The 25,124-nt window shown below is 45.2% G+C and overlaps 1 protein-coding gene across 6 annotated transcripts in view; it reads left to right on the forward strand.

Moving 5' to 3' along the window:
- Window positions 1–243: 243 nt before the first annotated feature.
- The window catches only part of LOC109873584 (ankyrin-1), a 102,229-nt gene continuing 77,348 nt past the window's right edge, over window positions 244–25,124 (forward strand). For all 6 annotated transcript variants that reach the window (XM_031809058.1, XM_031809063.1, XM_031809062.1 and 3 more), the window contains exon 1: window positions 244–652. In XM_031809058.1, the coding sequence (XP_031664918.1) occupies window positions 527–652 (126 nt within the window). In that variant the 5' untranslated portion in view covers window positions 244–526. The remainder of the gene's footprint in view (window positions 653–25,124) is intronic.

Consider the following 25,124-nt stretch of genomic DNA (forward strand, 5'->3'; position numbering starts at 1 on the left):
AGTTAATGTCAATAAATCACTGAGAAATACAGAGAAAAGATTGCCATCATATTGAATACTCCAAGATATATATACATATAGAATAAGCCTAAAGAGCAATACAAATTTGTACATACAGTATATGTAGAATTACTCAATGTCTGCTCTATAGCAGTCCTTTGCCTTTGAGGGAATTGTGGAATCGTGGAAGTGGCAAAAAGAAGCAAGATGTGACAAAGAATAATTTGAAGGAATCTGCAGCTCGTGCGGGGGGAGGGGAGGCAGCTCAGTGCAACACAGCCTGACTGGATGAGTAGCAACAGCAGCAGCAGCAGCAGCAATAGCACTAGCAGCATCTCCTTTGTGGCTTGCTGGGGGGCTCGGTCACTAGAGCACCGCGCTCCCGCTCACAGACACACAGGCGCTCCCAGCGCCACCGTCACACACACGTAGTGGCAGTGGCAGTCGTCGTCAGAGCCGGCGCTGGGGCAGGGACAGGGACTGCTACCTTGACGACTGGAGCTACGGCGACAGCAGCTGCGGCACCATGGCGCAAGCCGCCAAGCAGCTCCGTAAGAACAAGGACCTAGCGGAGCTCGCCGCTCAGGAGCTGAAGGATAAGGAGGAGGAGAAGAACAAGAAGAGGAATCGATCGAGGGACCGCAGACGCAAGGTATGGCTGTTTGAGGATGGTGTCGATTTCTCTCCGTCCCTGTTCCCGCAGTCTCTGTTGTCTCTGTCTCTCTATATCATTTTCTCATTCTCTCGACCTGTCTCCTTCCCTCCTTTCTGCAGGAAGGGGTTTGGGATGCTTAACACATGTACAATTACACACACAGTCACAGGCACAGCCGCCGCGTGTTAACCAGTTATGCACAGATGCTCATACACAGGTTGTGTTCGTTCAGTCAGACAATTAGCTGCGGGGGATGGAGGGTGGTATTGCTGGTCGTGTAGATGAGTGTGGGGGTGGTTGGGGGTCTGGTCTAAAAGGAGCCACTGATTAACCTGCCTTGCCCGCTTCTCCTGGGGAGAGTGTTATGCTCTTTACTCTGGTCTTTTCCCCATTTCTCTTAAGAGGAGGGAGTCACAGAGTGGCGGGGGCGGTTTGGGGAGGCAGGCAGTCAGGCATCCTCTCCTCCATCTCCCTCCACCCCTCCCTTCTCCTAATCTCCTGTCTGTGTCGTTAAGTGTCCTGCTGCTGCTGGCTGGGTTTAATCGGCTGCCCTTTCAGGCTCTATTGTTTTCCCTTCCTGTGGACCTGCTGTAGTACGTGCCACACATCTCTGAGAGGCTGGCTTTTGCAGTCACTCTACTAGATGAGTGTGGGAGACAGTGTTCATCAATCATCTGCTGCAAGGGAGTTAGTGATCTCTGCTCTCCTTCCCCTATGGGCTAAGCTCAATATTCCTGCTATAGAGAACAGCCTGTTTTAATGTGAGCCTCCCAGCTCTACCTGTGGGATTGAGGGTTAAAGGGATGTTCTCCAGTAGGGTGCAGTGCAGCTGCCTGTATCTCTTGAGTGTTCTGTGCTGTAGGCTACAGTGGTATTTCCACCTGCTCCTTGCATTTCCATGGCTCATTCGGTTCATTTCCCTGGGTAATGATGGTGACATGACACCTCCCTGTCGATGGCTTGTGTCTATCATAAGACAACGTGTGGGTCCGTGTGTAGAGTGGTGGTGGGGGGGGATCTTGGTGCAGTCAGAGGACGGTGAGAGAATGAGACGGAACAGAGAGAGAGAAATGGAGGAAGGGAGAGATGGCATAAGGAGAGGAGAGAGCCCCGTAGCTCCATGTGACTGTTGTTATCACCGTGGCAAACAGGCTCAGTAATGTCAGGGGTGGCCATGACGTCTCACGGGAAGGATATCCTGTTCACAACATCTGTCATATGCCAGCTTTTTATCTCTGACCTCCGTATCAACACCATTGGAATGAGAGACAGAGAGAGAGGGAGAGAGTGTGAGACAGAGAAAGGGGATGCATCTGCAATACCAATTAACAGCAACTGTTGGCTGCTCTCATTTCAATGCCACACACACATTTGAAAACATCATGTTGCTTGCTGTATGCCAAGGTTGGCATTGGAATAAGGTTGAGACAGCGGCGTAATGAATTAATGATTATCCTTCCATATTGTGATGAACTCCCCTGTCAGTAGGTGGTATGTGTAAAAGAAAAGGTATCTGCTCTACAATGTCTTCATGCATATCTTTCTAATCATCACAATTTAGTGCTTTATAAATGTGAGTGAGGGTTTGAGGTTGGCTCAGAATAGTGGTGAAGATATGATCAAGTACTGTTTCATCGATGATAATGGGCCAGATGCATTTCCATAAGTTGCGTCAAGCAACTGCTTTTCTGCTCCAGCGCTTCTTATACATATTACACTGTCTCTCCTCTCCCATTCCGTTGGACTGAGGCTTTCCATGCCATTGTGTGAAGCCTGCTATCAAGAGGGAGAGAGGGCCATAATGTTCCTTAAATGTTTATTGGTTTCATTGGATATAAAATCATGCCCAGCTGCCCAGCGTGTCCTTACTCCCCTCTCGTGTCCTAAGAAAAAGGTCACGTACTACACTATATTTGGTTTTATTTTTGAACTAGCATCAATCCTGTAACATACGCCTACTATATTTGCAATGATCTTTGATATGATTTTATACTGTCCATAAACATGAATGAATTTGATATATCCTATAAAATTGCATGATACAGAAAAATGATCATCTATGTTTTTATACTAGGGATGCTGTGTGTGTGTGTGTGTGTGTGTGTGTGTGTGTGTGTGTGTGTGTGTGTGTGTGTGTGTGTGTGTGTGTGTACATGAAATTATATGGCTTCAGGGTATCTCATTCCTCTTTTGTGTATCCTCCTAGTTGCAGACCTCTAATGATAAAACCATTACAATGTGAGCTCAGAGGCATTCACTTTCTCTAGTATTGCCTTGAGGATGAGCTCTTCTGTCATAGGTGGAGGCACGAATACAAATGACCAACTGAATGATTCAGTGGTCAGGGATGTGCACCAATGTCTTAGACTTGTGAGTGGGATTCCAAACATCATTTTTAGAAGCCTCGCTGAAACTGCTATGAACTGCTTGCATTCGACTGTGCTATATCTGCGTGTACCAATTAGCCTTTGGGCTGTAGCATGGAGCGCTGATAAAAGAAATGTATCACTCACTACAGAGCTGGTAGTTGTAATCCACAAGGCTCACTTACTAATAACCACGCATTGGGCTATTTAACCTAGACCGGTTGGTACTGCAGAGGCTGTGTGTAAAAACGCTGCCCTAGATTCGGTCTTCCTGCTGAGATGAGGTAGTGAAAGAGTGGCAACGTATGTACGTGAGTATGTTTACTTGCGCCTACGTATGTGTGGGGCGCAAACAGAAGTGTCCCAGATTCCGAGGGACCTGTATGTGTATGTGTTTGCTTGCGTGCGCGTTGTGCGCGCGCGCATGCGTGTCCGTGCGTCTCAGAGGAGCAGGCAGGAGGAGGTGAGGTCGGGCTGACGTGTAAAGCACTCTCATCCCAGCCACCATTCTCTAAGCCACGAGTTTCACTGCACCAGAGCCATGCTGGAGGAACGTTCTGGAACAGGAACATGTACAGTCTGCTGTCGTTATGGCAGGTACCTGCTGTGTGAAGCAGATGCCACTAGAGGCAGCAGTCAGAGAGAGAGAGAGAGAGAGAGAGAGCTAGGGCTGAAATGAGAGTTCAGAGGGTTGTATGAAATATTACAGTAAGAGGTTATTCTCAGTGCAGGCTTCTGATAGTAATATAACTAGTCTCATGACTCGTTTAGTGCCAGCCAATGCATTGCCAAAAATTCAATTACGATCTTAAGTACCAGTTTGTTAAAAGGCATCTGGGCCTTAACATGGCCTAGCATGTCACTGAACACAGACCATTGTTCTCAATGTGGCGTAAGGACCATCTCATCTATCATACTTTTACCTGCAACCCTCATGGTAGAGGAAGACGATGTTTACTGGGATCTGGGGCCAAATCTATCAAACACAACAGATCACAACAGATCTTGTTCTGCTGACAGAGGGCTAGGCTAATTTCCAGCTGCAGTCAGAATTATTTTTGCTCTAATTGTTGTTGTGAAGAGTGACATTTAAAGATATGAAAAAACATAGCTGACAAAAAAAATAGATTCTAGATCGCAGTACTGTTTTTGGGCCAATGTATGTGTATCGATGTGCATGGGTCTGTGTGACTGTGTGTTGTTGTGTACTGTATGTCCGTACTGCATGTGCGTGAGTTTGTACTTGCACACAAACAGTAGCTGGCCCAGAATCCCTGATGTCAGGCCTTGGATGTGGTTCCCCATGGCAACTGACAGTGGTGTTGTTTGCGATACCAGAATTTTGACTTCGATACCTATCGGATTTAATCGATGATCTGGAGATCGTCAGGCTGGATATGCCTTCCCAAAACCAATTTTGTTGGGGGGGTGGGGGTGTTACAGGCTGCCCAATCAGAATGAATTCTATGAAGGTCTCGAAATTGTGTTGTCAAACTGTAATGATTCCTTGGCGAAGGAAATCATTTTGCTAAGGGATTTCAATACTGATTTCTGCAAACCCACAATGTATTTAAGCACTTCTGTAAATCACTTGCTCTGACGCCAAATGATAAAAGATCCCTCCTGGGTATGTGAAACAGTGCAAAGTACGGTTGACTTAATATTGGTGTCTGATAAATCTATAATATCGCAAAGTGTAGTGATAGTCTCAGCGATCATTTTATTACATTTTGCACAAGGAGGGTTGTTAAATATATATTTAACCTTCAAAAAACTGTTAGAATCAGAGGACAAAAAAATACTGTGTAGAAATATTTAGGGAACAAGTGGTTCAAATTGACTGGTCACCTGTGTTCAATAGTGTAGGGGTAGACAGTGCCTGGGAAGCCTTTCAATGTATATTCCATGATGTGGTGAATGTGATGGCTCCCATTAGAAGGGTCAGAGTAAAGCAGAGATCTAGCCCTTGGTTTAATCATGAGATTCTAGAATCGTCAGTATTAAAAACAAGGAATAAGGCCTTTAAGAAATGTTAAGAACTCTCAAGCGCAGCCTGATTTTTCTCCTATATGAACGTCACAGAAATGAAGCACAGAGCAGGATGGATGAAGCTAAGAGGAGGATGGATGAAGCTAAGAGGAGGATGGATGAAGCTAAGAGGAGGATGGATGAAGCTAAGAGGAGGATGGATGAAGCACAGAGCAGGATGGATGAAGCTAAGAGGAGGATGGATGAAGCACAGAGCAGGATGGATGAAGCTAAGAGGAGGATGGATGAAGCACAGAGCAGGATGGATGAAGCTAAGAGGGGTTAATTTGCTGATAAAATCACTGAGAACAAAAATGACCCTAAAAAGCTTTGGAAATCATTTAAGGAAATAGGCTGGTTTTTGGAACAAAACTACCTCCATACTTCCATGAATTTGTTATGGTTACCTTTAGACTAGTCCCGTGACACTTGTGGGGATTGTAGAGCAAAACGGAGAACACCATCATGTCCGCGAGATTCTCCCCTTTCCATAGCATTCGACAATTTTGTGGGAAGACCGATTTTCTGCATATGTCATGGTCTAACAAGCACCGCTATAGCTTGGTCAGCTTCCACCGCAAATGCGGAAGGCCGACATAGGCGGATGAGGTGGATTGGGACACAGCCCATATCTTTATCTTAATTAAACTGACAGATTTTGATGGGGATTTTTTATTATGTTACTTAGATTGACACATGGTCAATAGACTCCAAGGATTATTAAGAAAGTAATGACATCATTCACAAGGCAGAACTTGGCTGTGTAATCGGACTTTGTGTGGCTATGGAATCTTGTGGAAACCAGACGGGAGGCGAGGAAGACAAAGAAGTGAATTAGTTTTTGGTGACGAGGGAGATGAAGTGAATTAAGATTTTTTTTTCGTGTCAGTCAAATCAAATCAAATTTATTTATATAGCTCTTCGTACATCAGCTGTATCTCAAAGTGCTGTACAGAAACCCAGCCTAAAACCCCAAACAGCAAGCAATGCAGGTGCAGAGGCACGGTGGCTAGGAAAAACTCCCTAAAAAGGCCAAATGCTAGGAAGAAACCTAGAGAGGAACCAGGCTATGAGGGGTGGCCAGTCCTCTTCTGGCTGTGCCGGGTGGCGATTATAACAGAACATGGCCAAGATGTTCAAATGTTCATAAATTACCAGCATGGTCAAAAAATAATAATCACAGTAGTTGTTGCAGCAAGTCAGCACTTCAGGAGTAAATGTCAGTTGGCTTTTCATAGCCGATCATTAAGAGTATCTCTACCACTCCTGCTGTCTCTAGAGAGTTGAAAACAGCAGGTCTGGGACAGGTAGCACATCCGGTGAACAGGTCAGGATTCCATAGCCGCAGGCAGAGCAGTTGTAACTGGAGCAGCAGCACGGCCAGGTGATCTGGAGACAGCAAGGAGTCATCAGGCCAGGTAGTCCTGAGGCATGGTCCTAGGGCTCAGGTCCTCCAAGAGAAAGAAGGAGAGAATTAGAGAGAGCATACTTAAATTCACACAGGACACCGGATAAGACAGGAGAAGTACTCCAGATATAAGAAACTGACCCTAGCCCCCCGACACATAAACTACAGCAGCATAAATACTTTAGGCTGAGACAGGAGGGGTCAGGAGACACTGTGGCCCCATCCGATGATACCCCCGGACAGGGCCAAACAGGAAGGATATAACCCCACCCACTTTGCCAAAGCACAGCCCCCACACCACTAGAGGGATATCTTCAACCACCAACTTACCATCCTGAGACAAGGCCGAGTATAGCCCACAAAGATCTCCGCCACGGCACAACCCAAGGGGGGGCGCCAACCCAGACAAGAAGATCACATCAGTGACTCAACCCACTCAAGTGACGCACCCCTCCTAGGGACGGCATGAAAGAGCACCAGTAAGCCAGTGACTCAGCCCCTTTAATAGGGTTAGAGGCAGAGAATCCCAGTGGAAAGAGGGAACCGGCCAGGCAGAGACAGCAAGGGCGGTTCGTTGCTCCAGAGCAATTCCGTTCACCTTCACACTCCTGGGCCAGACTACACTCAATCATATGACCCACTGAAGAGATGAGTCTTCAGTAAAGACTTAAAGGTTGAGACTGAGTTTGCATCTCTCACATGGGTAGGCAGACCATTCCATAAAAATGGAGCTCTGTAGGAGAAAGCCCTGCCTCCAGCTGTTTGCTTAGAAATTCTAGGGACAATTAGGAGGCCTGCGTCTTGTGTACGTGTAGGTATGTACGGCAGGACCAAATCAGAGACATAGGTAGGAGCAAGCCCATGTAATGCTTTGTAGGTTAGCAGTAAAACCTTGAAATCACCCCTTGCCTTGACAGGAAGCCAGTGTAGGAAGGCTAGCACTGGAGTAATATGATCAAATTTTTGGTTCTAGTCAGGATTCTACCAGCCGTATTTAGCACTAACTGAAGTCTATTTAGTGCTTTATCCGGGTAGCCGGAAAGTAGAGCATTGCAGTAGTCTAACCTAGAAGTAACAAAAGCATGGATGAATTTTTCTGCATAATTTTTGGACAGAAAGTTTCAGATTTTTTGCAATGTTACGTAGAAAAAGCTGTCCTTGAAACAGTCTTGATATGTTCGTCAAAAGAGAGATCAGGGCCCAGAGTAACGTCGAGGTCCTACACAGTTTTATTTGAGACAACTATACAACCCTTAAGATTAATTGTCAGATTCAACAGAAGATCTCTTTGTTTCTTGGGACCTAGAACAAGCATATCTGTTTTCTCCGAGTTTAAAAGTAGAACGTTTGCAGCCATCCACTTCCTTATATCTGAAACACAGGCTTCTAGCGAGGGCAATTTTGGGTCTTCACCATGTTTCATTGAAATGTACAGTTGTGTGTCATCCGCATAGCAGTGAAAGTTAACATTATGTTTTCGAATGACATCCCCAAGAGGTAAAATATATAGTGATGACAATAGTGGTCCTAAAACAGAACCTTGAGGAACACTGAAATTTACAGTTGATTTGTCAGAGGACGAACAATTCACAGAGACAAACTGATATCTTTCTGACGGATAAGATCTAAACCAGGCAAGAACTTGTCCGTGTTGAACAATTTGGGTTTCCAATCTCTCCAAAAGAATGTGGTGATCGATGGTATCAAAAGCAGCACTAAGGTCTAGGAGGATGAGGACAGATGCAGAGCCTTGATCTGATGCCATTAAAAGGTCATTTACCACCTTCACAAGTGCAGTCTCAGTGCTATGATGGGGTCTAAAACCAGACTGAAGCATTTCGTATACATTGTTTGTCTTCAGGAAGGCAGTGAGTTGCTGCGCAACAGCCTTTTCTACATTTTTTGAGAGGAATGGAAGATTCGATATAGGCTGATAGTTTTTAATATTTTCTGGGTCAAGGTTTGGCTTTTTCAAGAGAGGCTTTATTACTGCCACTTTTAGTGAGTTTAGTACACATCCGGTGGATAGAGAGCCGTTTATTATGTTCAACATAGGAGGGCCAAGCACAGGAAGCAGCTCGTTCAGTAGTTTAGTTGGAATAGGGTCCAGTATGCAGCTTGACGGTTTAGAGGCCATGATTATTTTCATCATTGTGTCAAGAGATATGGTACTAAAACACTTGAGTGTCTCTCTTGATCCTTGGTCCTGGCAGAGTTGTGCAGACTCAGGAAAACTGAGCTTTGAAGGAATAAGCCGATTTAAAAAGGAGTCCGTAATTTGCTTTCTAATAATCATGATCTTTTCCTCAAAGAAGTTCATGACTTTATTGTTGCTGAAGTGTAAGCCATCCTCACTTGGGGAATGTTGCTTTTTAGTTAGCTTTGCGACAGTATCAAAAATACATTTTGTATTGTTGTTATTTTCCTCAATTAAGTTGGAAAAATAGGATGATCGAGCAGCAGTGAGGGCTCTTCGGTACTGCACGGTACTGTCTTTCCAAGCTAGTCGGAGGACTTCCAGTTTGGTGTGGCGCCATTTCCGTTCCAATTTTCTGGAAGCTTGCTTCAGAGCTCGGGTATTTTCTGTATACCAGGGAGCTAGTTTCTAATGAGAAATGTTTTTAGTTTTTAGGGGTGCAACTACATCTAGGGTATTACGCAAGGTTAAATTGAGTTCCTCAGTTAGGTGGTTAACTGATTTTTATCCTCTGACGTCCTTGGGTAGGCAGAGCGAGACTGGAAGGGCTTCAAGGAATCTTTGTGTTGTCTGAGAATTTATAGCACGACTTTTGATGCTCCTTGGTTGGGGTCTGAGCAGATTATTTGTTGCAATTGCAAACGTAATAAAATGGTGGTCCGATAGTCCAGGATTATGAGGAAAAACATTAAGATCCACCACATTTATTCCATGGGACAAAACTAGGTCCAGAGTATGACTGTGACAGTGAGTAGGTCCAGAGACATGTTGGACAAAACCCACTGAGTCGATGATGGCTCCTGAAGCCTTTTGGAGTGGGTCTGTGGACTTTTCCATGCGAATATTAAAGTCACCAAAAATTTGAATATTATCTGCTATGACTACAAGGTCCGATAGGAATTCAGGGAATTCAATTAGGAACGCTGTATATGGCCAAGGAGGCCTGTAAACAGTAGCTATAAAAAGTGATTGAGTAGGCTGCATAGATTTCATGACTAGAAGCTCAAAAGACGAAAACATCTTTTTTTTTTTGTAAATTGAAATTTGCTCTCGTAAATGTTAGCAACACCTCCGCCTTTGCGGGATGCACGGGGGATATGGTCACTTTGAAATCAGAATATTTTTAGTTAAGCTTAGCATATTATCACAAACAAAGTGCTAGGGTAATGAATTGAAATTTGCTTCAGCTGTAAACTGTATGCCGGTAGCTTCCAGTTTGAAGTCCAGCAATTCAAACTGGAAGCTACCGGCATCATCTTGCATTGTAACAGTGTTCTAGCCTGTATTGACATGGTTTTTCATTTCAATATTTCTACATGCCGTTTTACATTATTCAAGTGTGTTAACTTCTGTGCAGCATGAGTGGGGAGCTAACAATGCAGCCCAGACAGCTGTACCAATGATTGAGTAAGTGGAGCATGCAATTTGCTCTTTCCACTATAAATGGGCTGCGCTGATAGACAGACTTCATCTTCTCAATCTCATGAGACACATTTGACAGAAGTACCGAACGTAAAAAGAAAAAAAATGTTTATCGAAAAATCACAGTTTCAGTTTTGGGTATTCCGTGCAACTGTGTTATTGACTTGTTTATTGTTTACTCCATGTGTAATTCTGTGTTGTTGTCTGTTCACATTGCTATGCTTTATCTTCGCCAGGTTGCAGTTGTAAATAAGAACTTGTTCTCAACTAGCCTACCTGGTTAAATAAAGGTGAAATAAAATAAAAAACACTAACTGAAGGTGTGAAGGACAGATAGAAACAGAGGATTGATCTGCCAAGTCTTGCTGGGCAGGTTGTAGCGCTACTGAATTCTTTTGAACTTAACAACATTATTTGGGATATTAAAAGTGCTATATAGGTAGAGAAAATTTAACAGAACAAGGCTATGTCAAGAACAAACTGTTGACAGAAATGCACCTAGTCCCAAGCTCACGACGTGTATAAATTAATCGAATGGAATATAGACTAGTGGTCTGGTAGCAGATCAATTAGCAATTTAGCTAAATTCTCTGTTGTGTTCGTTGTCATGGTAAACATTATGTACGGCTTGACAACGTGTAAAAATGATTGGCTAAAGCACATACAGATCTGCAAACAGATCTGCTAATAAACTATTGCATGTCAAATTAATGGATTAACCGCATAGTACAATGTTAATTTTTACAAAATACATTTACATTTGATGCACCGTAAAGTCAGTATTCTTAGTGTTTTTTCCACCACATACGGTAGAAGTGGGTGGGCTAAAGGATGACATCTTTTACATCTCCTTAGGTATACAGTTACCATAACACTTCAACTGGAGAGCCATGATTATGAGGTCTTAGAGGGTCCTCTTCACCTTCAGGAAGTGCCAAGAGCTTAACTGGCTGGATTAGTAATAAAGTAATGGAGGGGGGGCCCTTTATGAAAGAGCACTTTTAAGAAGCTGAAAACTGAAGCTGTACTTCTGATCACGGCACTGTGACTCAGCTGAAAAAGTAGGTTGACTTGATTGTGCTATATCTGTGCTGTCCTCTGAAAGGCATACTCAACATACTGTATGTGACGTAGTTAAGAATTCATGTGATCCCGAAATATACTGATTTACATAAGTTACTGTGGAGAGGGAGACATAGAGAGGGAGAAAGGGGGATGGTGGGGAGAGTGGTGTGGAGGGCAGATGAGAGGTGAGAAGGGTGGATGCCCAGCCTAGGGACCTCTTCCACATGTTTTCATCTTCAGCTGGACTCACAGCTGTCGCAACCCCAGGGTTCTCACTGCATAGAGTGTGTGTGTGTATGTATGTGAATCTCAAAACATGTCTGTCTACATGATGTATGTCTGTTTGTAGTGACATAATATGTTGGTCTGTTTGTGGTAACATAACATTGTGTTTTTGCACGTATTGTCTGGAATGGTTCCTATGTGTCTGGGACCAGTCCTGTTTTGGATAGACGTCATGTCTCTGACTTGTCTCAGTGCAGGGTAATTGGATGAAGTGACGAAAGGAGATCCACTGCAGCTCCTAAATAAAGACCAAAGTGCTCTGTATTGGCTCATCAAAAATCAATAGCTTAATTAGAACTTCAGGAACTTTGTCTGAGCAAATGTTATTCCTCAGCCCAAAGTGTGGCCCGCTGCCAGCAGACACACTGCCAACCCGAGGCCCAGATGTAAGGGGGTGAGGCTGGGGAAGGGGGGCTGGTGTCCTCCACAGCATCTGTTTGTCTCTAAGGTTTCCTCTCCCCACTCACTTCCACCTCACTGTAGTATTTTAGGGACTATTGTCTTCTCTGTGGCCATCTCTCCAGCCCACTGGTCTGAAAGGGACTGGATGGAGTGGGATGGGAAATATGTACCTGTAGGACGGACGGAGAGGAGAATACCAGGGACGTGGGCCCTAGCTCTTGTGTTTTCCATGTGTGAAATCAGGGAGCCAATCTGCCAATGTCACTCAGATAAATATGTTCCTGTCGGATAACCCACCAATCAAACAGCTCTTCTATCAGCCCGCCCGTTAATCAGAACATCGCCTCTCTAGAGGAACAAGCCAATCAGAGCCACTCTAGTGCAGGGGAGGGGTAATAGCAGTACATTTGATCTGCACATTCTATTTTGACCTTGGGTCAAGAGGCAGGCATCTGAAGTGACTTATGTGCTCTCACCCTCCTGATGTATCTGGGTGGGGGGGGTGATGAAGACACATGATGACATAACATGTGACACATCAAGACACAAATGCTACGCACCAACCATGCAGAGATTGGGTGCAGACAGTTTGCACAAAAACACACAGCGGCTACAACTGGTGACAGCGGCTCCATAGTCTTTTAATTGACTTTCATTTCATCTAACATACTGCTACTACAAGATAAATGAGCTCCTCACAGATTGTGGTTGTTTTCATCTGATCACACACAGTGTTTGTCTCAATTACCATTCCCCCAGTCTGCTGCAGGAGCTGGCCATTAGACCTAAGGCTGGAAATGTACCAGGGACCTCACGATACCATATTATCACGATACTTCGGTCCCGATATGATATGTATTGCCATTCTCACAATCCTATATGTATTGTGATTCGATGCTGTGATTTAATTTCGATTCAATGTTCCAAATGTCATGATTTTAGCGTGAGGGGGAGATTTAAGACCCCCATAAATCTTTCCCCTTTTTTCTCTCTCTACTCTACCGATGTGACTATTGAAAATCCCTTTGTTAACATTGAGAGAGAGTCTGGTGACATCAAAAGATGGGAAACAGAACCATATTTCGGTAATCCAACCAGTTGAAAATATGCTTTGGTACACATGAATATGAATATGATCTCAGATCAGTTGTTGTCTGAGATATTATTACTAATGACAGGTTGACACAAACTGTAGCTTGGAAAGTCGACACATTCTAATCAGATTCACATGGAATTGTTGTGCAATTTAAATGTTTAAATATGAAACTATTTGTGAAAAAATGAAATGTAATTTTAGCTTCTTAAATGAGAGAATAGTTTGTCATAGAGAAACTCTGCTCACTCAGAGGCCTCGTCCAAGTGAACAGACTTTGGTTGTAAACTATGAAACACGCCCTTCTTTCACCACTATATAAACTCGTTGTCGAAAATGTAACTTCCTGTTCCAAGGACGTGAGGACTTACCATCCCCACGTTGAAAGGACAAAGACCACCTACAGAACTAATCCAACCTCAGCAAGAACGAAATTGGCATCGAATTTCAATGTGAAGGTGACGACCTACACTTCGGAAGGATGAATTTCGACTATACCAGCCAGAATATAGCATGAGCTTAAAGTATGGCAACTTGGTATGAACTTTGAACTCTTATTCACTCCAGAAGAGATACCTCCTAGCCGTTGAGTTAGCAGCAGTCGCTGTAAACGTGGGCTAGGAAAGGACGGACGACATATACAGTCTAACACACACAACGATACTGCAAAGTATCCGTCCTACCACCAGACATTCTTCAAAGGACAACCCGACCTCCCATCTACGACCAACCGATCGAAGCGCAGCTCAGAGTAAACATTTATTGCATTTCCCCTAACCCTTCCCGAATAGGCGGCTATTTAGAATGCATAATATTCTGTATTTACGATATAGTAGCTGCTTACGGCCCGATAGAGACATAGCTTCTCCCTTTGTTCCTCAGTCTACCTGCTCTTTCATTCAACCCCCCCCCCCCCCCCCACTTTCCTTGTGTAACCAGTTGTCATATCTGTTCCTCCCGCTAGGGACGTTTTCCTTTATGACATAAATTGTAATCAATGTATGATACATTCTGTGTAGATGTAATTCTGTGTGATTATTTAGATATTTAGTAAATACATAATTCAACCACATTTTGTATTGCTGATTCAACTTGTTAGCCCGGGGTTTGTGAAGATAACCAAGAATGTACAACTTTCAGATGAGACTTAACAAGGTGACGATTAAATATGGACTGCTATTGATGTAAAAGATTACGAGATCTTTAAGAGTTTATTCGGAAGATAACAGCTCTATAAACATTCCCTGACCTTCTAGTTAGTTACATTTGCCTGATTAGGTTAATCAGGTAATGTTATTTACAGATAAATTATTTTATAGAATAGCATGTCATATCACTTAATCCGGCATAGCCCAAGACACAACACAAACATATTGCTCTCCATATGTCTGCTGCAGAGGGACAAGAGAGAGGCATGCGAAAAATGAGTTTTGATCAGTCATAGAATCAAATGTTCTCCAAAAAAATGGTATGTAATGGAACCAGAGCTTCTCAAGGTCAGTTTGTATCATGTGGCCCTGGGAGCCTGCTAATGTGCTGAAGCACTGCCCTTGGGCACACCCTGCCCCCATCACTGACACTCCCTGTACCACTTATACTGGACTCTATGTATGTGCTGCTGGGGGCAAGTGGCCTGGGGGCCACTGCAACAGTTGGGAACTATTGCCCTTGGGATTCAATTGGTATCCTTAGAAAGGGCCTATACATTGGGGAAGATCGTTGAGAGGAGATGGCTGCTCTAGCAGGAAATATTGTTGAGGGGCAAAACATACTGTAGCAAAGGCATATGGGAGATGGTTTAGGGCTGATACACTGTAGCAATGTTGAAGTGGAGATAATAACTGAGGGATAGAGGTGTGTGTATACAGTAATGTCCTTGCAGTGGTAGTAGAGGGTATGTGTGCAGTGCACTTTAAGTGATCATGTCTGCATCGCTGTGCTGCTCTGTAGTGTTGCTGCTGTGTTATTGATTGATTGTGTTTGATCAGGGTGGGGTAGATCCATCAGCTGGCTCCGTGTTAGAGCAGGGCCCAGGGACGAGTTTTACAAGCACGCGCCCACACCTGCACACAACTCTCTGTCAGTCCTTGTCTCCCACCTGTCACTCGCTCCTTTCATTCCCTGCCCTCCTCATCCTTATTGCCCAACCCTCTAACATCCCTCTCTTCCCTTACCCTCTTCTGCCAACCAACTCCCCATCCCTCTCTCCTTCCTCCTTCCGCATCATTCCCTCTTCAATTTCTCACATTAATTTCCTCTCCTGCTTCTCCCTCAACCTCTTCTCCTCTCCAGCCTCTTTTCCTCAATCCCCTCTCCCCCATTCCTCTCTCCTCCCCATGACCCTAGCTCTGCTCTCTGGCTAAGAGTACTGTGATTAGGGCCCTATAAAATTAGTGTTCACTCCAATGATGTTAAGTATTTGGTTGTAATATCATCACCTCTTGAAGAGCATAGTCAGAGCTACACATTTCAGATTATTCCATGCAAAATAATTGTCAAATGTACCTCTATCATCAGAGTTATACAACAAGTAACAGCTTTCATGATCAGTAAACGTCTACTGATCATGTCATTTGAGATATGTGAGGGTAGCCTGACGATATCTCTCAATATTGGCCACCATTAATTGGACATTTGATCTATCCTCTAATGGAGTTACAAGGACTCCTGCAGGCACCTCTCTTGCACGCACACACACACACACACACACACACACACACACACACACACACACACACACACACACACACAGCTGCCTGGCACCTCTGGTAAATACAGAAAAGCCCCATCTGTGTGTTCCAGTCTTTTGCAATCAAAGTAGGTCAGTGTCAATACCATTCAAATAAACTGCAATTATGCACAGGGATATAAACAGGCATATGAACATACATTATGGTAATCAATGACCTAATGGTGGAGTCAACAACAACACAATAAAAACGATAGTATAACGATAGTCAAGCTAAAGTATCAAATGTTATCCCTCACTCCTCCACGTCCATCAGCGAGAGTGAGAGAGAAAAAGAGAGGATAATGGAGAAAGGGGTGAAAGGATGATTGAAGCACAGCCCCTCGGTCTGCTTTTCGTTTTTCCCTTCCCTTCCACAGTTTCAAATTCAATTAGGGATGAAGTATTTATATGGGTGCAGTGTGCATTTTTCAGTCCTCTAAACAGCTGAGAGAGAGAGAGGAAGAGGGAACGAGAGAGAGAGTAGGGGTTGACAGAGTGACATATCTGGGATGTAGAACAGTTGGTTGCTCTCTTTTCATTCTTCTTTGTTTATGTGCTACAGGCACAATAACACACACAAGCGCACAGATTGGAAACATTCATCGGCACAGAGAAAAAGAGAGGGAGAGAAACAGAATATGGGAAGGGAGTGAGAAATTAGTGAGACTATGGATAGACTGATAGGCGGGTCTGTATCCCCAGCAGCGTACCTTTGCCATTCCAGTTCAGGTACCTGTGGGGAATGCTGATTAACACTCTACCGTGCCAGCCAACGGGAAGTGAGATGATAACTATGTAACAATTGCCATGCTTGGTGGGAACTAAACTCAACAAAAAAAAGAAACGTCCTCTCACTGTCAACTGCGTTTATTTTCAGCAAACTTAACATGTGTAAATATTTGTATGAACATAACAAGATTCAATAACTGAGACATAAACTGAACAAGTTCCACAGACATGTGACTAACACAAATTTAATAATGTGTCCCTGAACAACGGGGGGAGTCAAAATCAAAAGTAACAGTCTGCAAGTTCCCAGACATTTCACATGGAGGGGAATGGCCCTAGCCCTCACCCTCCGATCCAACATGTCCCAGACGTGCTCAATTGGATTAAGATCCGGGCTCTTCGATGGCAGACCACTGACATTCCTGTCTTGCAAGAAATCGCACACAGAACGAGCAGTATGGCTGGTGGCATCATGCTGGAGGGTCATGTCAGGATGAGCCTGCAGGAAGGGTACCACATGTGGGAGGAGGATGTCTTCCCTGTAACACACACTGCAATGACAACAAGCTCAGTCCGTTGATGCTGTGACACACCGCCCCAGACCATGATGGACCCTCCACCTCCAAATCGATCCCGCTCCACAGTACAGGCCTCAGTGTAACGCTCATTCCTTCGACGATAAACGCAAATCCGACCATCACCCCTGGTGAGACAAAACCACAACTCGTCAGTGAAGAGCACTTTTACCAGTCATGTCTGGTCCAGCGACGGTGGGTTTGTGCCCATAGGCAATGTTGTTGCCGGTGGTGGTTGGTGAGGATATCTGCCTTACAACAGGCCTACAAACCCGCAGTCCAGCCTCTCTCAGCCTATTGCGGACAGTCTGAGCACTGATGGAGGGATTGTGCATTCCTGATGTAACTCGGGCAGTTGTTGTTGCCATCTTGTACCTGTCCCGCAGGTGTGATGTTCAGATGTACCGATCCTGTGCAGGTGTTGTTACACATGGTCTGCCACTGCGAGAACGATCAGCTGTCCGTCCTGTCTCCCTGTAGCGCTGTCTTAGGTGTCTCACAGTACGGACATTGCAATTTATTGCCCTGGCCACATCTGCAATCCTCATGCCTCCTTGCAGCATGCCTAAGGCACGTTCACACAGATGAGCAGAGACCTTTTGGTGTTTTTCAGAGTCCATAGAAAGGTGTCCTAAGGTTTCATAACTGTGACCTAATTGCTTAAGCTGTTAGTGTTTTAATGATCGTTCCACAAGTGCATGTTCATGAATTGTTTATGGTTCACTGAACAAGCACGGGAAACAGTGTTTAAACCCTTTACAATGAAGATCTGTGGAGTTATTTGTATTTTTACGAATTATCTTTATTTGTCTTTTTACGAATTATTTTTTTTGTTTATATGTAAATCAAGTTGGCACTCCTCTGGAAGGAAGCTGCGTCTTCTCCACCATTTGCTTGGCTTGACCCAAAAATATTTTTTATCTTGGATTGTTCAGGCAATTCTTATTTACTTCATTGAGAGGAGGTTTTTGTTTGATTTGCTATATTCATTTGTAACACAAACCATTTTTTTTTTTTTATCATGATGAATTGGACATTTTAGGACCTTATTAGGACTGTTCATACCCCCCTGTAAGACCCCAATGATCCGTGAACCATACATGATACATACAACACCTTGGTGGCATTATACTTCTCATAGTGTGCTTTAAAATATGCGGTATTGCTACATTTTGAAATAACATTTTACACATTACATCACATTTCCAGTGGGCTCTCTGCTACTTGTAAAGGGGCAATCAGCAGTTGCTACATCCAGTTTTGGACGTATTAATGAATTGTATTTCTTTAAGAATATAACTAATAAATGTCTCATGAGCTTAGTTGTTGTTTGTATCCTGTACGGGTCACGGATCTTACGTATTATTGGGGGCACGCAGTGCATTCCGAAACTATTCAGACCCCTTAACTTTTTCCACACTTTGCTATGTTACAGCCTTATTCTAAAATGAATTAAACTGTCATCAATCTACACACAATACCCCATAATGACAAAGCAAAACAGGTTTTTTGAAATGATTGCAAATGTACAAAAACATAACTTTTACATAAGTATTCAGACCCTTTACTCAGTACTTTGTTCAAGCACCTTTGGCAGCGAGTACATCCTTGAGCCTTCTTGGGTATGACGCTAAAAGCTTGGCACACCTGTATTTGTGGAGTTTATCACATGATTCTCTGCAGATCCTCTCAAGCTCTGTCAGGTTAGACGGGGAGTGTCGCTGCACAGCTATTTTCAGGTCTTTCCAGAGATGTCCGATCGGGTTCATGTCCGGAATCTGTCTGGGCCTCTCAAGGACATTCGGAGACTTGTTCCGAAGCCACTCCTGCATTATCTTGGCTGTGTGCTTAGGGTTGTTGTCCAGTGGAAAGGTGAACCTTCGCCCCAGTCTGAGGTCCTGAGTGCCCTGGAGCGGGTTTTCATCAAGGAGCTCTCTGTACTTTGCTCTGTTCATCTTCCCCTCGATCCTGACTAGTCTCCCAGTCCCTGCCATTGAAAAACATCTCCACAGCATGATGCTGCTACCACCATGCTTTACCGTAGGGATGGTGCCTGGTTTCCTCCAGACCTGACGCTTGGCATTCAGGCCAAAGAGTTCAATCTTGGTTTCATCAGACCAGAGAATTTTGTTTCTCATGGTCTGGAAGCCCTTTAAGTGCCTTTTGGAAAACGCCAAGCGGGCTGTCAGGTGCCTTTTAATGGCTTACATCTGGCCACTCTACCATAAAGGCCTGATTGGTAGAGTGCTGCAGAGATGGTTGTCCTTCTGGAAGGTTCTCCAATCTCCACAGAGGAACTCTGGAGCTCTGTCAGAGTGACCATCGACTTCTTGGTCACCTCACTGACCAAGGCCCTTCTCCCCCGATTGCTCAGTTTTGCCGGGTAGCTAGCTCTAGGAAGAGTCTTAGTGGTTCCTGTCACGATCGTTGGAATGAATGGACCGTGAATCATCGCCGGGGACTCCGGACCGTAGATCGTCGCAGAAGGCTCCGGACTGGGAACCCCCCCTGGAGGCTCCGGACTGGGAACCCTCGCAAGAAGCTCTGGACTAGGGGTCGTCGCAGGAAGCCTGGTGCGTGGAGCCGGCACTGGTGGTACCGGACTGGTGACACACACTTCAGGACGAGTGCGAGGAGCAGGCATAGAACGTATTGGACTGGGGAGGCGCACTAGAGGCCTGACGCGTGGGGCCGGTACAGGTGGCACCGGACTGGTGACACGCACTTCAGGGCGAGTGCGAGGAGCTAGCACAGGACGTACTGGACTGGGGACACGTACTTCAGGGCAAGTACGAGGAGGAGACACAGGACGTACCGGACTGGGGAGGCGCACTGGAGGCCTGATGTGTGGGACCGGCACAGATTGCACCGGACTGGTGACACGCTCCTCCAAACGCCTATGTTGCCGTATACTCCTCGCCATCTCCATTCTCCGGTATCCCCCCTCGCACTGTTCTATTGACTCCCAGGCGGGCTCTGGCACTCTCTCTGGGTCGACCGACCACCTCTCTACCTCCTCCCAGGTTGTCTCTGGTTCACACCTCGGCACCGCCGACCACCCTGTGTGCCACCCCCCAAAACATTTTTGGGGCTGTCATTGTGGCCGCGAACCCCGGCGTCGTCGCTGTTGCTCCTTCGCTGCTTCCACCTGCTTCCATGGCAGGCTTCTGTCTCCTGCCATGTGTGAGCGGACTAAGTAATTGGGCGTCATTCTAAAGCGGGAAGGTGGAATAAACGAGTCAGGAGTAGGTTTTCTTGATTGAACACAGTTCTCTATTGAGGGCATTTGGTCAACACAGACACTCCAACATAATCAATGAAAATCTTCCAAGGAAAAACATACATCTTCTTCTCCAGATGAAACAGGAACACAATAGGATTATCTTTAAACTACAACAGTGGTTCTTCCTGGATAGCTCCTCTATCTCAGTGGCCATCTTCCGGAGATAGTTTTCCCCTCTCCTCTCTGCTCTTTCCATTCTCTCTCTTATAGGGGAAGGAGAGTATGTCATTAGTACCGTCAGCTGTGCTTAATTGCCTCTGGTTACCTTGTCTCCCATGCCTTGTTGGGCTACTATCCGTGAGCCCAGCCTGCCCTCTGGTGGTCCTTCCACACATGATTTCGTCCCACGTTCAGGATGTCCTCCACTCCTGGATTTCCTCCCAGTCCCTGAATCCCTGCTCCTCCTGGGCGCGCTGCTTGGTCCGTGGGTGGTGGGATCTTCTGTCACGATCGTCGATGGAAGGATCGGACCAAGGCGCAGCGCACGTAGAGTTCCACATGTTTAATAAATATGCAACTCACCAAAAACAATACAGAAGAAAACGAAACGTGACGTTCTGGGCTGCTCACAGGCAGCGACACAAAAACAAGATCCCACAAACAACAGGTGGAAAAAGGCTGCCTCAGTATGATCCCCAATCAGATACAATGATAGACAGCTGTCTTTGATTGGGAACCATACCCGGCCAAAAAAGAAATAAGAAACATAGATTACCCACCCTAGTCACACCGTGACCTAATCAAATAGAGAATTAAAAGGATCTCTAAGGTCAGGGCGTGACAGTTCCAAACCTCTTCCATTTAGGAATGATGGCGGCCACTGTGTTCTTGGGGACCTTCAATGTTGCAGAAATGTTTTTTTACACTTCCCCAGATCTGTGCCTCGACACAATCCTGTCTCGAAGCTCTATGGACAATCACTTCGACCTCATGGCTTGGTTTTTGCTCTGACATGCACAATGAACTGTCAGACTTTTTATAGACAGGTGTGTACCTTTCCAAATCATGTCCAATTAATAGAATTTACCACAGGTTGACTCCACAATCAAGTTGTAGAAACATCTCAAGGATGATACATGGAAATAGGCTGCATCTGAGTTCAATTTCGAGTCTCATAGCAAAGAATCTGGATACTTATGTAAATAAGGTACTTCTGTTTTTGTATTTGATACATTTGCAAACATTTCTTAAAACCTATTTTCGCTTTGTCATTATGGGGTATTATGTGTAGATTGATGAGGATTTTTTTGTATTTAATTAATGTTAGAATAAGGCTGTATCTTAACAAAAGGGGTCTTAATACTTTCCGTATGCACTGTATAGGTCTACAAAGGGCCTAAATTGGCCGCTTTCAACATGGTTTTAAAAAACATGGTTTGCCATACAAATGTAAAAAGCATGTAAATCATCCTTCCTCCCAATAAAGTTTGAGTGATTCCCAATGCAAATGTAGGAAGACAGTCTGACCATGGATGTCGATATTGATATAAAATGTACATATTATGTTAATATGTTTGCCAGGGGGTTGCTGTTTGTGTGTGTGTGTGTAGGCTATTGTAATTGTGTGTGACTCCGAGGTTGTGCCAATGTGTTGTTATCAACTGGTTAAGTTGTACGCGTGCACTGCACTGTACCAAATGTTAATGTCAGCGTGGTGTACACATTCTGCATCATTAACTGATCTGGACATGTTTCTCAGTGGAAAGGCTAAGTATGCTACCTCTCCCCTCCCCTGCCTCTGCTCCTGCATTTGATAATGACATCGACTGTCGTCCAAGGTTAATGTTTACCTCATTTGATGGTCATTCTCAGGACCACCATCTTTTGAACGAGGTGTATCTGATTTGAACCAAAGGAACTTGAAGCTAGTGAGTCAAGCGACCTTCCCATGCACTGTGAGTGTATCCCCATTCATCAGTCTTTCCTTGCACATGCCCATGCCTATCTGCTGTCTGAGAGAGACACGGCAGCTGGTGAGGGAGAATGGGAGAGGCAGAGTGAAAGAGAGGGCTGGGTTTTGTATAGGGTAAAGATGATAAGAAGTGAGATGGATCCTTTTTTGAGTCACATTAACAGTAGTGTCTGGATCTCTGAGAGGATAGTAAAAACGAGTGGGTCAGCGGGCTAGAGGGGGTTGAATTTAGGGGTGGTAGAAATACAAAATCTGACAACTTAGTGTGAAGTGTAGGGGAGGTTGGGTCAGGGAAGAGACCATGTGAAGGAGGAGAGGGGAAGGTACTGGGGGTTTCGGAGGTGGAGGGGTTGTATATCACAGGCTCAGTGTTGATGTGTCATCCCTTCCCACTAAGGTGAACATCTCCTCTTTCGTGTGACTCTGTGATTTCAACCATCTCAGTTCCTCACCATCTCCCTCCCTCTGTATCTCGCTTTCTCTGCCTCTCTCTCCTCCCCCGCCCTCGGCATCTCCATCTCATTCTTCTCTCTCCCCGTCTCACTTCTGTGTGTATTAATCATTGTTAATGTGTGTGGCAGACTCTGTCATGCAGTGTGGCTAACAGTGGGAACACACTCCCTGTCCCAGCTGCCCCAGCCCTCTCTCAGCTCCCTCAGCGGGCTGTTTACTGATGGGACCTGGGTTAGCCACCCTGCTCCAGGCCACAGAGGACCAACAGTCCCCACACCATAGAGTCCCCACACCATAGAGTCCTCACACAGCCATACGGCTCATAGGGCAGCATCTCATGACAGCTTTCTGCCTCAGCTCCCCCCCTCTCTATGTTAACATCACACTCGCGTAGCCCAAGAAGGACCGTGTCTCGGAACTCGTCTCGTTACAGGCATTATGACAAACAACTGGAAGATTCTGGCTCTTGCCCAATTTCAATGTTTTTCCAACAAACACATGTGGACGCACATTAATTGAATTTCGTAGATGGACACATACTGTAATAGTGAATCATGGTATCTGACTGAAGGAGAAGGATACATTTTGCGGCATGATATGTCAGCATGTCTATCTGGCCTATATTCTTTGGACTCCCTTGTGTATCCAGTTTGTTACAGCATTTTATTTATCTGTTATTTTACCAGGTAAGTTGACTGAGAACACGTTCTCATTTGCAGCAACGACCTGGGGAATAGTTAAAGGGGATGAATGAGCCAATTATAAACTGGGGATTATTAGATGACCGTGATGGTTTGAGGGCCAGATTGGGAATTTAACCAGGACACCAGGGTTAACGCCACTACTCTTACAATAAGTGCCATGGGATCTTTAATGACCTCAGAGAGTCAAGACACCAAATTAACATCCCATCTGAAAGACGGCACCCTACACAGGGCAGTGTCCCCAATCACTGGCCTGGGGTATTGGGATATTTTTTAGACCAGAGGAAAGAGTGCCTCCTACCTCCAACAGCATCTGGTCTCCCATCCAGGAACTGACCAGGACAAACCCTGCTTAGCTTCAGAAGCAAGCCAGCAGTGGTATGCAGGGTGGTATGCTGCTGACATATGCAGCATGTGTCATGGAGGGTGGGGTTGCTGAGTTCTCAACATGCCATCATATGATAGTTTTTATGTCACAATAATGTTGCTCTTGTTAAATGAGTTGCATGATTTTTGTCATGCACAAATATTACCAATGTCTTGGCTGTGACTCTGTGTTTGCTATACTGCAGTCTACAGCGAGAGACGAGCTGGATTACCATAAACATTTTTGTCTGGATTATAATAATCTGCGTGTCACTGTGATTGTCTCAGTGGCTGGTTAGGCCTGGGGGTGTTTGGCTGCTTTAAACACTAGTTTAATGAGTTTAGATCAAACCCCTTATTTAGTATTCCACAGTGTCTCTCTGACTCACTGCTGCTAGGCCACGTTTATGGAAATTGCCCCATTCAGCCCCAGAGAAAGGCCACTAGTGATATTTTACGGCAGTTTAGAAAAGCGACGCAGAGTATATGAATTACCCTTTGGGCCTTGAGGCTGATCGCTGACCCTGTCATCAGCAATCTATCTGATGGATGTGACCATAAACACCCCCCCCCCCCGCATACCTGGGAATAATGCTGACTCAGAGCGGCTATCTACGGGCAACAGGGAGTGGTCATCATGTTATTGAAAGTCTGCTGGAATCCACACAAAGCAGGAGGGATTTGGACTGTAGATAAGACATCATTCTACGTGGAAAGTGACATGGTTTACTTACTGGTTTGTGTGCTCTTTTGTAGTGTCATTTGGGAGTAGGTTGCAGATTGTGCGGGTGGGGTGGAGGTTGGCTTGCTGCACTGATCTTGTCCTCTGCCCCACCTTGCGGTCTCCCCCGGTCTCCCCACTCCTTCACCCCAACCCCTACCTCCCCTTTCCCTCTTTCAGCATGACTGTGAGCTGTAAGACAACACCCACTGAGTGATTAGCGATGACTGCTGTCACAAACACAGACAGATGTAGTGTGTTACACACACACACACACACACACACACACACACACACACACACAAGCCACAGGCATATTCCCAGGAGGGCTCCAGTCTCTTGCTGTCATATGTGATCAAAGCTTTCAGAGCCTTGGTCTCAGTGAGTGAATATTCACTGTGCAGGGTTCTCATTACACATCTGTCACTCCCTCGCTCCTTCTCTCCCTCTCACCCTCTTCTCATTCCACCCCCTGGCTCTTATTCTTCTCTTTAATATGACACTGTGTTTCTCTCTCTATACCCAGCAGGTTGGCCAACTCATTGCCCTGCACTTCTTTTCCTCTCCTCTGTCTTTTCCACACTCCCTCACTCCTCCTGCCCTGCCCCCATTTGTGCTCCATCGATCACGCCTCCCTGCAATCCCTTCTTCCACCTGGTTTGTGAAGGCTATTCCTCCTCCTGGGCCCTGCAGTAAGAGCAGGGCTGCAAAGGCTTCAGGAAGATGGGG

This window comes from Oncorhynchus kisutch, linkage group LG29 (genome assembly GCF_002021735.2).
Source record: "Oncorhynchus kisutch isolate 150728-3 linkage group LG29, Okis_V2, whole genome shotgun sequence".
Classification (NCBI taxonomy): domain Eukaryota; kingdom Metazoa; phylum Chordata; class Actinopteri; order Salmoniformes; family Salmonidae; genus Oncorhynchus; species Oncorhynchus kisutch.